We start from the raw sequence: 13,926 nt of genomic DNA, 5'->3' as shown, positions 1-13,926 counted from the left end.
AATAAAATTATATTATTTGCCTGTTTTACTATTGGATAATCTTTTTTCTCATTGATTTCAAAGAGCTCTTTACATATTATGAAGGCTAGCTCTTTCCTTTGATATGAGATGTGTATATTTTTCCCAACTTGTCTCATGTCTTCTGATTTCTTTACAGTGACTTTTGTCATTCAGAAGTTTTTGATGTTTGTATACATAAAGACTGAATAAATCTGAAGTTTGGTCCACAAACCAGGAAAGACATAGACATATTTTTGTATTTTTAAAGATGTGCTTAGGATATTGGCATATCTTAAAAACGTTTGTAGTATTTTAGTCTATGATTTATTTTAAGCAAGATTTAAAAATAAATGTTTTTGATTATAGACCCATGATTTGTTTAGAGTTAATTAATATTTAGGTGTTTTTAAGTACTAATATTCTGTTTCATTCCTAAATAGTTCTTCAACTTCAGGAAATTTTACAAATACCAATTTTCCTTTTTTTTTCTCATTTTATGAAAGTATGCAGTATAAACAATGAAATCACTGTCTGTTTCTTTAAGTGCGTGTGTGTGTTTGTGTTTTATAATACAAGTGTAGATTAAAGATTCTATATGTATTTACTGATTAATTGAATGAATACATTATTTTGGTAAAGTCTGTTTTCTTGTCTTTTCATCCTGTGCATGGTCTGACTGAATTGATTTCTATATTATGGCAGTAGTAATTTTTTAACAATAACATGAAAAAAAGATGCTATTTGGCAGAAGTTCTACAGAGTATTCAAAAAACTCATTTTAAAAACTAGGTTTTCTTAAACATAATTTGCCTGTCAGAATTTTTAACATTTCAATTTTTTAGTTTGTCTTTGAGTTTCTCATTTGATGTTTTGAAATTCTTGATAAAGGCAGAGCCCCAAGTATTTATTTCCCGCTACATGCCAATTTCTTCCATCACACACATATGATGTGTTCGATAGTAATAAACAGCTTTTAATTCTCTCTTTAAATTAGGTAATGCTAATAAATGTAATTGTATTTAACAAGTAAAATGAAAGTTGTGACTTGAAAATTCAAGCACAAAATATTTTTAGATTTACGAATAGACAAATTCAATTATAAAATTTCTTTTGAAAACATGGCCTTTTTTGTGATCAATTAAGTTCTCCAGGTCATTTTAGTTTAATTGGATTTAGCTGAATTAACTTTAAGAAAAGATTTATTTTCTTTATCATCTAATCTTGATGTGTGAATGTAGTTATGACATACTTTAAAAGGTTAAAATAAACTACAAGGACTAGTCTTAAAAAGGATATATAACTGGGATAAAGTGGAAGGATAAGAAATTTTATTTTGCAACTTATAAATTGATTTATCAAAGGAAAGATTATAGAGTCAGAACTTAGGAGTTGAAAGGAAACTTAAGACTCATCTTCCCTGAAGTGTTAAATACTTAAGGAAGACTACGTTACTAGTAAGAAAGAAATAGAGGCTCTTTTAGAATACAGACCTCCTAACTTTCAGAGAGTCATAATTCTTTCTGTGCTGTTCTAGATATAAGTAGACTGAACATTGTTAAGGAGTAATATTTTCATTTACTATGAATAAGATTTTTTTTTTGTCATTTACTTAGTATGCTATCAAAGGACAATATGGAGAATAAAAAGTATATGGAGAATAAAAGTATAATCAACTTAAAAATTGAGCTAAGTGTTCAAATATTTTTATATTTTACTCATTTTTAGTTCTTATTTCTGTTCTAATTAGTATCAAGAAATACACACAACATCTACAGTGGAAAATATGGAGAATAAAAAGTATATGGAGAATAAAAGTATAATCAACTTAAAAATTGAGCTAAGTGTTCAAATATGTTTATATTTTACTCATTTTTAGTTCTTATTTCTGTTCTAATTAGTATCAAGAAATACACACAACATCTACAGTGGAAAAGTATATGCTAAAATATATACTGAAAAGTATATATATATATTTTATATATACTTTATATAAAAAATATATCAAATATATATATATTTTAGTATATACTTTTCCACTATATAATAAAATATTTTGTAGAAATAATCTAACAAGTAAGAATCAAAGCCTTGGTGTAGCAATATTATGGTGCTACTACTTTTCACTTTTCTGCTGCCTCTTTTAAAATGTCAGTGCAACCGATGTTCATAACAGCATTATTCACGGTGGTCAGGACATGGAAGCAACTGAAGTGTCTAACAATAGATGATTGGATAAAGAAGATGTGGTATTTATATACAATGGAATATCGCTCAGCTATAAGAAGGGATGAAATACTGCCATTTGCAACAACATAGATGAACCTTGAGATAATCATGCTAAGCGAAATAAGCCATACAGAAAAAATTGAAAACCACGTGATATTACTTATATGTGGGATATAAACCTAAAAGCAACAAACAGAGACTCTTGGACATGGAAATAGACTAGTGGTTACCAGAGGGGAAGAGAGAGGTGGAGGGGGTGGGAGGTTGATGGAGTAAAAGGGGTCTAGTCTAATATGTTGTGACAGAAATAAATCTAACTATGGGTGGTGAACATACAATGCAAAATATATATGACTTACTGTTGAATTGTAAAAAGAAAAAAAAAAAGAAAAGAAAAAAAAAGTCAGTGCAGTGTGTTCCCTGAATTTCTTCCCAGGTTGAGAAATTAGAATACAGTTTGGTAGCCAAGCACACTTTTTAAAGTTATGGTCTCATTTGAATGACTTCTCATGGATTATATGGATTTTTTATTCAATAGGTGTCTTCTGATTTTTACCACTAGAGTGACTGGTTCATGTCTTTCTCATGAACCGACAGCCATTAGACATCAGTACTTATCACAAGGAGAGATGATTGTGTAATGAGTAAAAATAATAAAAGTATAAGTTCAGTTGGTCTTATCTTCTTAATAGACACCCTTTGCCTGAAATGATTCTTTCTGTAAAATGGAAATTCCAAAGCAAAGTAGCTATATGGGGACCAGAAAATAGATGTTTTACCTAGGAATCTAAAAATTGTAATTGTAATAAGAGAATATTTAGGCATTATTTTTTAAAAGAGAGCCAAATTATATAATTCCTATTGATTATTATCATTCTTATTACCAGAAATAGGATAAAGGTACTATTGTTTAACTTTTTTCAATGCTATATAAAAAAATCATTTATATCATGTTATTTGTGAGAATGGGACAATCCTCACTCAAATTTTATCCAAAGTTTGGACATTCACTTAGCATTAAAGGACTTTTATTAAGCACTTTCCCATGCACTTGATATTTAATTGCTATTAGTCTGTATTTAAAATAAATTAGCATTTGGTGCTTTTTGAGAGCTTTGGAGGAAAGATGTTATAACTCTGGTGTTCCCCATCTCTGCACTTCCTAGTTTTGGTATCTTGGACAAACTAATTAACTTCTTTTTGTAAGCTGCAATTCCCTCATTTTAGTTGGGATAATACAATTGCATATCTCATATTGTTTTAAACATTAAATGAGGTAATTTTATTTTATATGCATCACAGTGACTGGTAGAAAGTCCTCAAAAAATAAAATTTATCATTTTTAAATTTCTTCTAATTATTCTGAAGGTGATTAAGATATCAAACAATGGGAGCTATTGCTAGGAATGGCATCATCTCTTTGGGAGAAGTATGAGACAAGAATTTCTAACGTGAATACATTCTTAACATGTTCTTGAAGAATACTAGTTGGTCAAAAATGTGATCTGAGGACAATTCATATTTATATCCTGACAATACCATCTGTAGGCTGCTAAATGTCAATTCCCTGGCATACAGGTATTATGGAGAATTGAATTTTAGGTCTTTAAAAAAGAAGATAGGCTATTGAATTTCTTAGGTGTTTTTCTGAAGAGATCTAGTTACAAGACTCTGGTCTACTCAAAGTTTTAAGCTGCATGTAATAGGTCATGATGAGTTCATCATGAATTTGGTGAATGGCTCACTGATATATACATTGATTGGAAGTTCTTTTTTTTGAAAGACGGAGGGTTCTTTTTAAATATTTTTTTGTGGCAAAGTAAATAATAGTGAGGAGAAAAAAATTAGGTGAACATTTTCTCAATGTTTCTTGTTTCAAGTTAACTCAGTGTTGGTATTGTCTGACACTGATTTGCTTTAAATTCATTGTGGTTATAGCACTAAAACTTTTATTTCTCAAAAGTAGCCTTCTAAATTCCATAAAATGTGAAAACTGAAGATTGATGGTAGGGACATATATCAAATATTAAAGTATAATCTGCATCTATGACTAGATATTTCAATTTCAATTATTAAAATATGTTTAATAATTTATCTTAAAATATAGGAACAAAAATACTTCCTTTTAAAATGAGAAGATAAATATTAGAAATACTTGCTTGAAACAATGTCTAGTAAGGGGTTAAATTTGGAAATAATTTGTTTACAATCTTAAAAATTCCTGATATTCTCCGAGAATTTTCCAGTAGCATTCAGTAGCATTTCTTACATTTCTTTAGCCTATGTGAGTCTCCTTTTTATACTTGCAGTGGAAACAACATGAGCTGAAAAGCACACTTTTTCAGGTTTATTCCATTTTCCATAAACTGCTGTAGAAGTGTCAAAGAGACTCATTAAATGAAAAATTGTTTTGTATGGTTTTTCTGTTGTAGTTTGTGCTTTGGTCTTCTCTGAAGATGTAATTAGGTTTCTATATCTGTGTGTCTAGATCATTTTTATTTTTCCCACCAATTTAATTATCGCTCAGTTAAGTTCTTGTCATTACTTTTCATTCATTTGTTTATTTTTGCTTAAATTTTTTTTAACATATTTGCCTGAGGGGCTTGGATATGAAACAATTTGAATTTTGATTTTGTATATATATATATATATATATATATATATATATATATATATATATATATATATATATATATATATTAGATTTGTTACAAATTTTTCTTGAGTTCTTATTTTAAAGTTATTACCACTTAACATGGTAAGCATTTAATAGATATTCAGTGAATGCAAAAGTGTATCTCAATCTACATATATTATGAAACCTTCTGGAGACCTACTTATAATAGTATAGCAAAAATCACATTCGGATGTTAATTCCTATGTAGAGAATACCTGATACATAAGCAATTGATTGTGTTTAACTCTTCAGATAATTGATGAATATAGATTTATTTAACATATATTCTAGGGTAGTCATTAACATATTTACTATTTAAAAATTTTAATATTTAATGTAAAATATAAATATATAGTCATTTACTATTAAACATCAGATCGATTGTATCAATTCAATCATTTAATGAAATTACCAATGACAGAATTTGATGAGAACATTTTGGAACTGCCTTCTTTTTTGCTGACATTCCACATCTTGCAGAAATTCTAATTTGCAGTATAGAATTCAAATGAAAGAAAACTTCTATGGCCTAGAGAGGTACATTTAAAAATTTCTGTTCCATTCAACCATCAAATACAGTACTAACTTAGTGCCAATGAGATTATATCAAATTTAATTTCATTATTTGAAATTATTTGAAAGCCTTTAGATCACTTAAAAAATGAGTACCATCTTGAGATTTTCATTCAGCTATTAAATTCTAGAGTGTTATTTTATTCTAAATTATGGTATCACAAGTGAAGTAAGATCTGGCTTCAAGTAACGAATGGGCCACTAACCAGTTGTATGACTTTAAATTCCTTTTGCCCAAGTTTAAACATTGGGAAACTTAGGGATATGCATTCTCACTCTTTTCTATGCTGCATGTGATCCATGAGCTAATCTATGTGAACAAAATTCCTATGAGCTTGGAAGTTCCATTAGTTCAAAATATCATTATTAGAGTGATCATTATTATATTTGGCAAATTTTCTGTCTATTTCCCAGTCTATTTCAATTCTTTCAACAGGGATAATTGTGCAAGAAATAATTTGTTTTCAAATGGCTACAGGAATGTTTACAGAAGTGGGTTGAGATCTTAAACTGACTTCCTAACATTTTCCTATACATTCTTTGTGTTTATTTGGCATATGTATACTTCCACATACATATGTTAAGTGTCTATGAAAACAAAACCAAAGACAAGGAAGGTTCTGATACGAGCATCTTTCCTTTGTACTATAGTTGGCCTCAGATACTCATACTCTCTTTTTTACCTGCTCTGCTGACCTTCTGGATTAGAGTTTCAGAGAAACAACCAGAGGTAGTTGCTGTAGCAAGACAGCAGCTGGGACCATACGGATCTCAGCATCCTGCCTTATGGCCATTATCTTTGTTTCTATCTTTATGCTGCCACTATGTCTCCTTCTTGTGCTCTCCCTGCATCCTCTCCTCACTGCCTCCTCCTCTTCCTGACTCCAGCTCCCATTGCCCCTTCTAACTACCCTTCCGCCTTCATTTTTCTCTATTTATACAAGAGGAAACAAGGTTCTCTAATTGAGAAAAATTTTTTAAAAACTATTTTTTAAATTGTATGTAGCCATGCAGCTACCATTTCTTAATTCCCATAACCACTGTTAACAATAGAAAAAAATTATTTTTGTATACTCTATTGATTAGAGTGTATCAAATTGTAGGTCTCATAAGGGCTGAAAAACAGATATTTAAAATACATGCAACAATTTTCTCATTTTTCTATGTAGGAGTGGGTTGTTGCTGTAATAAAAAAATAATTTGAGGCTAACGACAAGGAAGAATAGTGAGTAATATCCTTCCCCCTTCCCCAACTGCTGAAAATGAAAATCATGTCAGCATCAAGTCATTTTTGCCACATCCCTTGTTAACAGCTTTTTTAGGGTGGGTCATAATTCTGTGTTTTGTTAGTGTCTTAACTCCATAGTGACATGCTTAAATCGTATTCCACATTGATTTTGTAGTATATATATGTTTATTTTTAGGAGACCCTGTGAATGATGGATCTCATTATTAAGTTATTATCAACTTTGTAAGAAAATATAAGCTTTGAATGAAGAATAAATTTATTAACATGAGAAGGTTAATAATTGATTTTGCTATTTAGAATGTGTATGGTGTCACATTGTGTGTGTCTAAGAAAGTAAACTTACTGTCTGCCTGTCGCCAGGAAAAAAAAAAGTGGGACCTAATCAAACTGCTGTGGGGTCAACCCTTGTGGTTTTAAAGGCCCTTAATGTTGTCCAGCTGCAAAATAAAAGGAATTGGGAGGGGAAGTTGTAAGGAGTAGAGGGGGTTGGGGGGGAATGTGTGGAAAAGAACAGGGAGTCTGGCTTTTATTTTTTTTTAAAGTGAGTTCAGTGCCAGCCTGGACATTGGCTGTGCAGACTATTGAGCCATTGTCTGCTCCATTTCCAGAATAGCCCCCAGTTAATCACTTCGGCTTTGAAGGGAATTTCCTCGTGGAATTCTCCACAGAAAATCTAATCAACTGACCTGCCCTCTCAACAATGGAAGGCTTTTTTTTCTCTCTTTCCCTTATTGGGGCGGGCTCTGTAATGTAGCCTTTTGTGCAGAATGAACCCTCCCAGTAGGAGTGGAGAGCGTGTATGAGTGACTGTGTGTGTGTGTGTGTGTGCGTGTGTGTGTGTGTGTGTGTGTGTGTGTGTGAAGAATGCACACTATCTCGTGTTGGTGAGTGTGTGCTTACTCCCTGACCAGATGCTGCGGTGCACGGGGCAGCCACCATCTCTGCATGCGTGTCTGTGTAAGTGTCTCTGTGTGTGTATGTGTGTGCGTGCGTGTGTATGTGCCTCTGTCATTTCATGTCAAAGGTACATTACCTGATTACCTTCCTTGTCTGCCAGATTTTTATCTAGATAATTGGAACTGCTATGGAGGCTGTGCCTTGCCAGCCAGCTTAGGATCTGTAAAGCCATAGTTTGTCCACCTTGTTATCTGTGGCTGCCTGGGCAGAGGAAATTAAAGAGATCCAAAGCCAGGGGAGCGCCTCCTACCCCTGACCTCCCCAGCAATCCCCTACAGGACAGTTTGTTAGTACCATCTTTTTGTTTTCATTTTTTGGTTTGGTTTGCATTTTTGTTCCCTCACATGTGTGTTATTTTGGCATGTGGTTACCTATTCCCCTCCACATCGCACATCGTGTTTTATGGAGTTTGGAGCTGAGGAAACTTTGGTTGGGTTGCCAGGACGTTCGCACCACTTTGTGGAAAGCACGAGCTAACAGTGAGACCGACAGAGTGAGTGACAAGTTGTTTACAGGTTTCCTTGAAGGGGCCTCTGCTATATTTCAATCTGTCAAAGTTGCTTTTCTTTCCTCAGAACAATGCCTGATTGTTGTATGTGAGAGAGAGAGAGAGAGAGAGTGTGTGTGTGTGTGTGTGTTTCCGTGTGCGCACGGAGAGAGCCTAGAAAAGGGTGAGAAGGAATAACAATTCTTTGTGTAAAAATGCTATTCCTATCATTTTTTTTGCTTAATTAGTTAATAATGCAGTTTAATTGAGATTCTATTAGTATACAGATTTCTCTTTTAATCAGCAACAAATGCATTTAAAATATACTGGGGTGTGTGTGTGTGTTTGTGTGTGTGTGTGACTTTTATTATTTAGAGGGAGAGAGTATGGGAAACGTGTTAAATGAGTTGACTTCTCACATTTGATGATGTCTAGAAGAGAGAATTAAAAGGAAAGGACAGGCACCCTGAGGTTGTCTAGTGCCTTGCAGCCCGAGCGTGCGGCTCAGTGGAGGGGGGGAGCGGCCAGACCCCGCTGCTAGAAGTGCGCTACCCCTTTAAGAGACTGGTCAAGGAGTCCTAGGAGAGGGAGGGGGGAAAGGGGGAGAGAGATTGAGAGATTGAGAGAGAGAGAGAGAGAGAGAGAGAGAGAGAGAGAGAGAGAGATTGAGAGAGAGAGAGAGGAGAGAGAGAGAGGGAGAGAGAGAAAATCAATTGGTTTAGAAGGTTTGGACTCACTTGACAGGTTCAGTTGGAGACGATCATAGGTGGCTGCTGTGACAAAGGGAAATTGTGCTTTTCCAGCATGCTTACTGACCCTGATTTACCTCAGGAGTTTGAAAGGTGAGTACAGTTTTTCCCCCCTGATATATTGAAGTACAACTCTCCGATTTTACAGTAGTCTCTGAATCAATTGGAAGATGCTCCCCTGTTTGTTAGAAAAGCTTTTAGCTAGTGTTTCTGCAATCTTGTTAGCTGATTTTTGCGGTGATTGCCCGGACCAAATTGAACTGATTTGTAAAGTCTCCGAGATTTCTGCTAATGTTTTTAAGCTGCGTCTTATAACAGGAAATTAAATGAACATTAAGCATCTCTCTCTCCCCCACTCACTGCTTTTCTCTTGCTCATTCACTCTCCTACTTTCTTCCTTCATTGATATTTTTCTTCCCTTTCACACCTTTTTAAATGCTTTTGTGCTGAGTGTTAACCATTTTTAACATCTCTGTCTGGTAATTTCTGGGGTGACAGAAGGTTTTAGTTGTGGTTAAAACAGAGGCTATAAGTTCCTATTTGATCCTTTCGTAAAACTTTGGAAGCTACTCAGTAAAGCACATGACCTTTTGTTGATTCAAGAGAGCAGGTTTTTTTTTTTTTTTAAAGAATATTTAACATTACAGCAATCTATTAGTAGATTACTTTTGAAATGTCAAAAAAGGGAAATGGGGGCCATCCCTTTCTAAGTTTTAGTAGCCACGTTTTGCACTAGCTGTATTAAACTAAATTTTGATTTACTATAATTTTTTCCTTTTGCTATGATGGGAATAAGCATATTTGTAATTAAGTAGTTCCTCATTGGAGAACTATATGAAATATCCTTCCATTTGATGTTGCTGCAAGTAAAGCAGGGCTTTGAAAGAATTTTAGCCCTCTTAGTGTTCCTATAAGTACACATTGCAATTTTTAAATTTGAGTTCTTATCCCAGCATAAGTTCATTTTTTGGAGAACTATAAATAGAGTTTTGTTTGCCATTAAAAAGAATTCAAACTTTGTATTCTGTGTGGTGAATTTAAAAAAAAAAAAAGCTAAAAAAAGCCAGGATGCATGATACCCAGGCTTTTTTTCATTTTCATGAAAGCTACCTTCTGTATAAACATTTGTTGTATCTGACTATGCAATGCAAGCTAGGTGCTAGACCAGCTGGTTAAAAATATGCTAAGTCAAGCTGTTCATCGCTCAAACAACTGAATTTGATATGAAAAGACGAAAAAAGAAAGGACAAAGATTAAAACATTCTAGAAGTAAAGCAATGGGAGAGAAGAATATTGAGAAAAAAATAATGCTTGAATGTGGCCAAATATTAGAGAAGCCAATATCAGATCGAGGAAGAAAGTAAAATAGCCAACATATATACTTTAATACTGTCTTCTTTTTTTTCATTTCTTCATCTTTTTTTTTTTTTTAAATTGGGGTGAATCCTCTCTAGATAATTTCAGTGAATAATTTCAGTTGAACTTGCTTAATAGTTTTGAATTCATATTTTCAAAGTTCTATATATTAACTCTTTAAAATAGCTTTTGTTTGCAAATATAGCCTATTTCATATGTAGATATTGAAGTTAATATTGGAACATGCTATTGCTTAATATAGCAGTTTGTTAATATATCACCTTAAGTTTTCTAGCATGTGTGCAGAGTAGTACTTAAACGATATTCTTCAACTCTATACTTTTTGAAAATAAAACTCTGAGTCTGATTTGTAAATGTGTTAACAGACTGTTCTTATAAAAAGGTAGTTACATATTAACAGGCTGTAGCCTATTGCTCTATATAGGCAAGCTTTCCTGCTGTGAACTTTATTTGTATTTTTTCAATTATCTCTTTTTTAAACTAAACTTTTCCCTTTCCTATTCTAATGCGTAAATCTCTTAACAATTTTTTCTTCCTGGTGAGAATTTCATTTTTTTTGTTACCCAGAGGCATGCTTTTCTAACTGGCTAATTAAATAAGCAAGTGGTAATCAATAGAGTTGTTAGTATAGACAGTATATTTGGAAATAATAGTAGCTAAAATATTTTTGAAAAATGTCATACAATATAAAAATTTTGGCATTTTTTATTTTTTCCTGTGGTTATATTTAGTAATAAATACAAAAATCTCAGTCATTACAAATGTAATCATTTGTTTACATTGAATTTGTATGAGTAAGTGTATCTGTAGTCACCCACATAGAATATATCTTGCAGACTCAATATTGAATATTTATATTCTCCAAAGGAGGTATATATGCAATAACTACACTATCATATGTAGTCAGCTATTTTTGCCTTTTCAAATATTGGCAACTTTCATTGAATAAGTAGGTTATTTCTATTGAGTGTTAAATTTTATTGTTTACTCACCTGCTATAGATGAATTGTTCATTCAAACTTAGTCAGAAATCTGAAAAAAAAAGCCTTCTAAATTTCATTATGAAACAGAGAACCTTGCTCTAGAGGATATAAACAAGTTGCTTGGGGTTCATATATTTTGGAAATTTTATGTGATTTTTTTTCTGATTTCATTGGTAGATTCTTGCCTATCTTCTATTATTCTTTGCAACCTGTAGACTAGTTGAAACTTTAAGGAATATTCGAAACTTAAATAGGATTAAATTTTTTTATTTAGATTTTTTATGTATTGTGTATTATCAGCCCTGAAAATGAATATGGTCAATACTGTCAGACTAATAGGCAATTGTTAAATAATTCAAAAGTAGTAACAGTTTCACTGTCTGTTAAAAATGTTCAGGAGGTAGAGCAAATTAAACAGTGATTCTAAAACGTAAAGAAGTTGAAATATGTTATTTTTATTTTCAGGCATCCTTGTCATAGTTGATTATGACTAATGAAAAACACAATTCTCAGGTGGGAGGTGAATAGGCAAAGTATCTTCTAAGGAATTGTTTGTAAGCAAAGTCTTTTAGGTCATGCTATTTAGAGGAGACATAACTGGCAACCTGGTCTAAATGTTAGTAATAGCGTCTTTAGAATGAACGCATGAACTCTCCTAAATTTTTTTTTTAAAGACAATGAAATTACATATTTATATAAAAATAAATTTAAAAATTGTGACCTAAAATTTTTCCTTTAGGAATGCCATCTATTATTTTCATATTCATATAATGAAAAAAATTAAAGTTTGCCTTGAATATCAATATTAGCTTGTTTCTGATGAATGAAAAAAGCAATTTTTGCTACTATCAATAATATCGTATTATATTTCTTTCCTTTACATTTATTCTGTTTGATAATGTAATAGTTTTATGACTAAGCTACTTGTTACACTTTCTAATTGCTTTATGTTAGAGTCTTCAGTAAAAAGCAAATATAAGATGATTGCTTAAGAAGACAGTTTGATAATAAATAGAAAAAAATTTAGGATTGAACCTAGTGGGATAAAGCAAATTAAATTTATAGTATTACCTATTTGATTACTTCTTTCAAAACGGGTGCAGACAACTGACTGCCTATTTTCTACACATTGAAGATAACACTACAAGAGTAAAACCTTCTGTAATGAAATTTTAACTTATTTACCTTATATATCCATCAAATTTATTTGTGGTCATATTGATTAAAGAAATAATTTTTCACATTAAGAGACTTTTATGTGTTTTTCCAAAGAAAGAAATATCAGGTATTGTGAAAAACTTATTTGTTAAATAACCATGAAAAATTACTATTAGCAGTCTATAAGAATATCTCTGATATTAGCAGTACTTTAATTACCTGAAGTTTGAGCATAGTAATAAAATATTTATTACCTACACAGATGTATTCAGTTTAATTATAAACTTTTGTAAAACCATTGTGCTCATGTGATAAGTACATTCAAGTTAGCAGGTAATCTCTAGGTGTGAAGCAAAGGAAAGTTACCTGTTCACATTATCACCTAACGGCAACTGTAAACCTGTAACTTTGATATTATATTTTCAGGATGTTCTGATATCAGCCTTCATTCATTTTAGTATTTTTTTTATTTACTAATACTTCGTAGAGGAAAAGGTGCCTATAACTGGTAATAGATTTTAATTGCCATCGCAATAAGTTGCAAGCTAATTGAGCTAAGATGTTAATTTGGAATGCAGCTTTCATGAAACAGTGGATAAACTACACTTCTGTCACACTCATGCTGGAGTACTGTCCTGAAGAATTAGCAGGAGACCTGACTGATTATCAAGAACAATTAAGGGTTAAACGTCAGGTGGCATTATATACTGTTCAGTGTTTAGCAGGTTGGTAGATACAGAAATGTGTGACTGTTATGATTACTCCACATGTTGGTGTGTTCTTCTCTGTTTCTCAAATATAATCAGCATACAATAAAGTATTTATCTGTTCTTAGGAAGCTTTTAACTCAAATCTGTATATGCCTCTTACCTGAGAGGCAAATAATAAGACCTTTTCTAATACTCTAGTACATTACTCCTCCATAGAGTTGGAAACTATTTCAAATGAATTGCATTCATAATGCATTTAAAAAACAAAATACATTTATTGATAAAATCTGATTTTTATTGTCTATTCTTCCCACTGTCAATTCTCAAGCCACCTAACGAGTATATCTATAATGCAGATAAGTATTACATAGGTTGAACACCTCTCTTTTTATAGATTAGTTAAACAAGTATAAGTGATAGATTTTTATTTTCTTGCAAAATTTCAACAAGGCTAACTAATAGCATGAGAAATAAACTAATCTAGATATTTTTCTTGTACTACACATACAGTTTAATATGTCAGGTTTCTGACTCAGATGATGGCAATCGGATAAAAAGATGCTCAAAGATTTAACCACAATGTGAAATATCTTCCTTTTAATGGAAAATTTTTGATGAACAAGAGAGAGACTAAAACATAGAAGATTCTTCCTTGCTTAATTCATTCTACCCTTCTTCCTTTTCATTGATTGATATCATCATTTCATTAAATACAAAATTTTAATGTTATGTACCTGAACATTTAGTGGCATTGCTAATGTAGCGTTATATAGATGATCA

At 32.1% G+C, this 13,926-nt stretch overlaps 1 protein-coding gene across 4 annotated transcripts in view; it reads left to right on the top strand.

Moving 5' to 3' along the window:
- SOX5 (SRY-box 5) overlaps nt 1-13,926 on the top strand; it is a 674,508-nt gene that overhangs the window by 291,944 nt on the left and 368,638 nt on the right. Inside the window, exon 1 of one of the 4 annotated variants that reach the window (XM_011363056.2) lies at nt 7,505-7,682. The exons of 2 other annotated variants lie outside the window; for them this stretch is intronic. Coding sequence is in view for 1 of the 2 variants with exons in the window: in XM_011363055.2 (XP_011361357.1) it covers nt 8,974-9,011 (38 nt within the window). In the remaining variant the exon portion in view is untranslated. Of the gene's footprint in view, nt 1-7,504; nt 7,683-8,853; nt 9,012-13,926 lie in introns of those variants that run through there. One more of the 4 variants, XM_011363055.2, reaches the window with a different exon arrangement.

Source organism: Pteropus vampyrus, unplaced genomic scaffold, assembly GCF_000151845.1.
Source record: "Pteropus vampyrus isolate Shadow unplaced genomic scaffold, Pvam_2.0 Scaffold82, whole genome shotgun sequence".
NCBI classification, from domain to species: Eukaryota; Metazoa; Chordata; class Mammalia; order Chiroptera; family Pteropodidae; genus Pteropus; species Pteropus vampyrus.
This window is presented reverse-complemented; position numbering and strand designations above follow the sequence as displayed.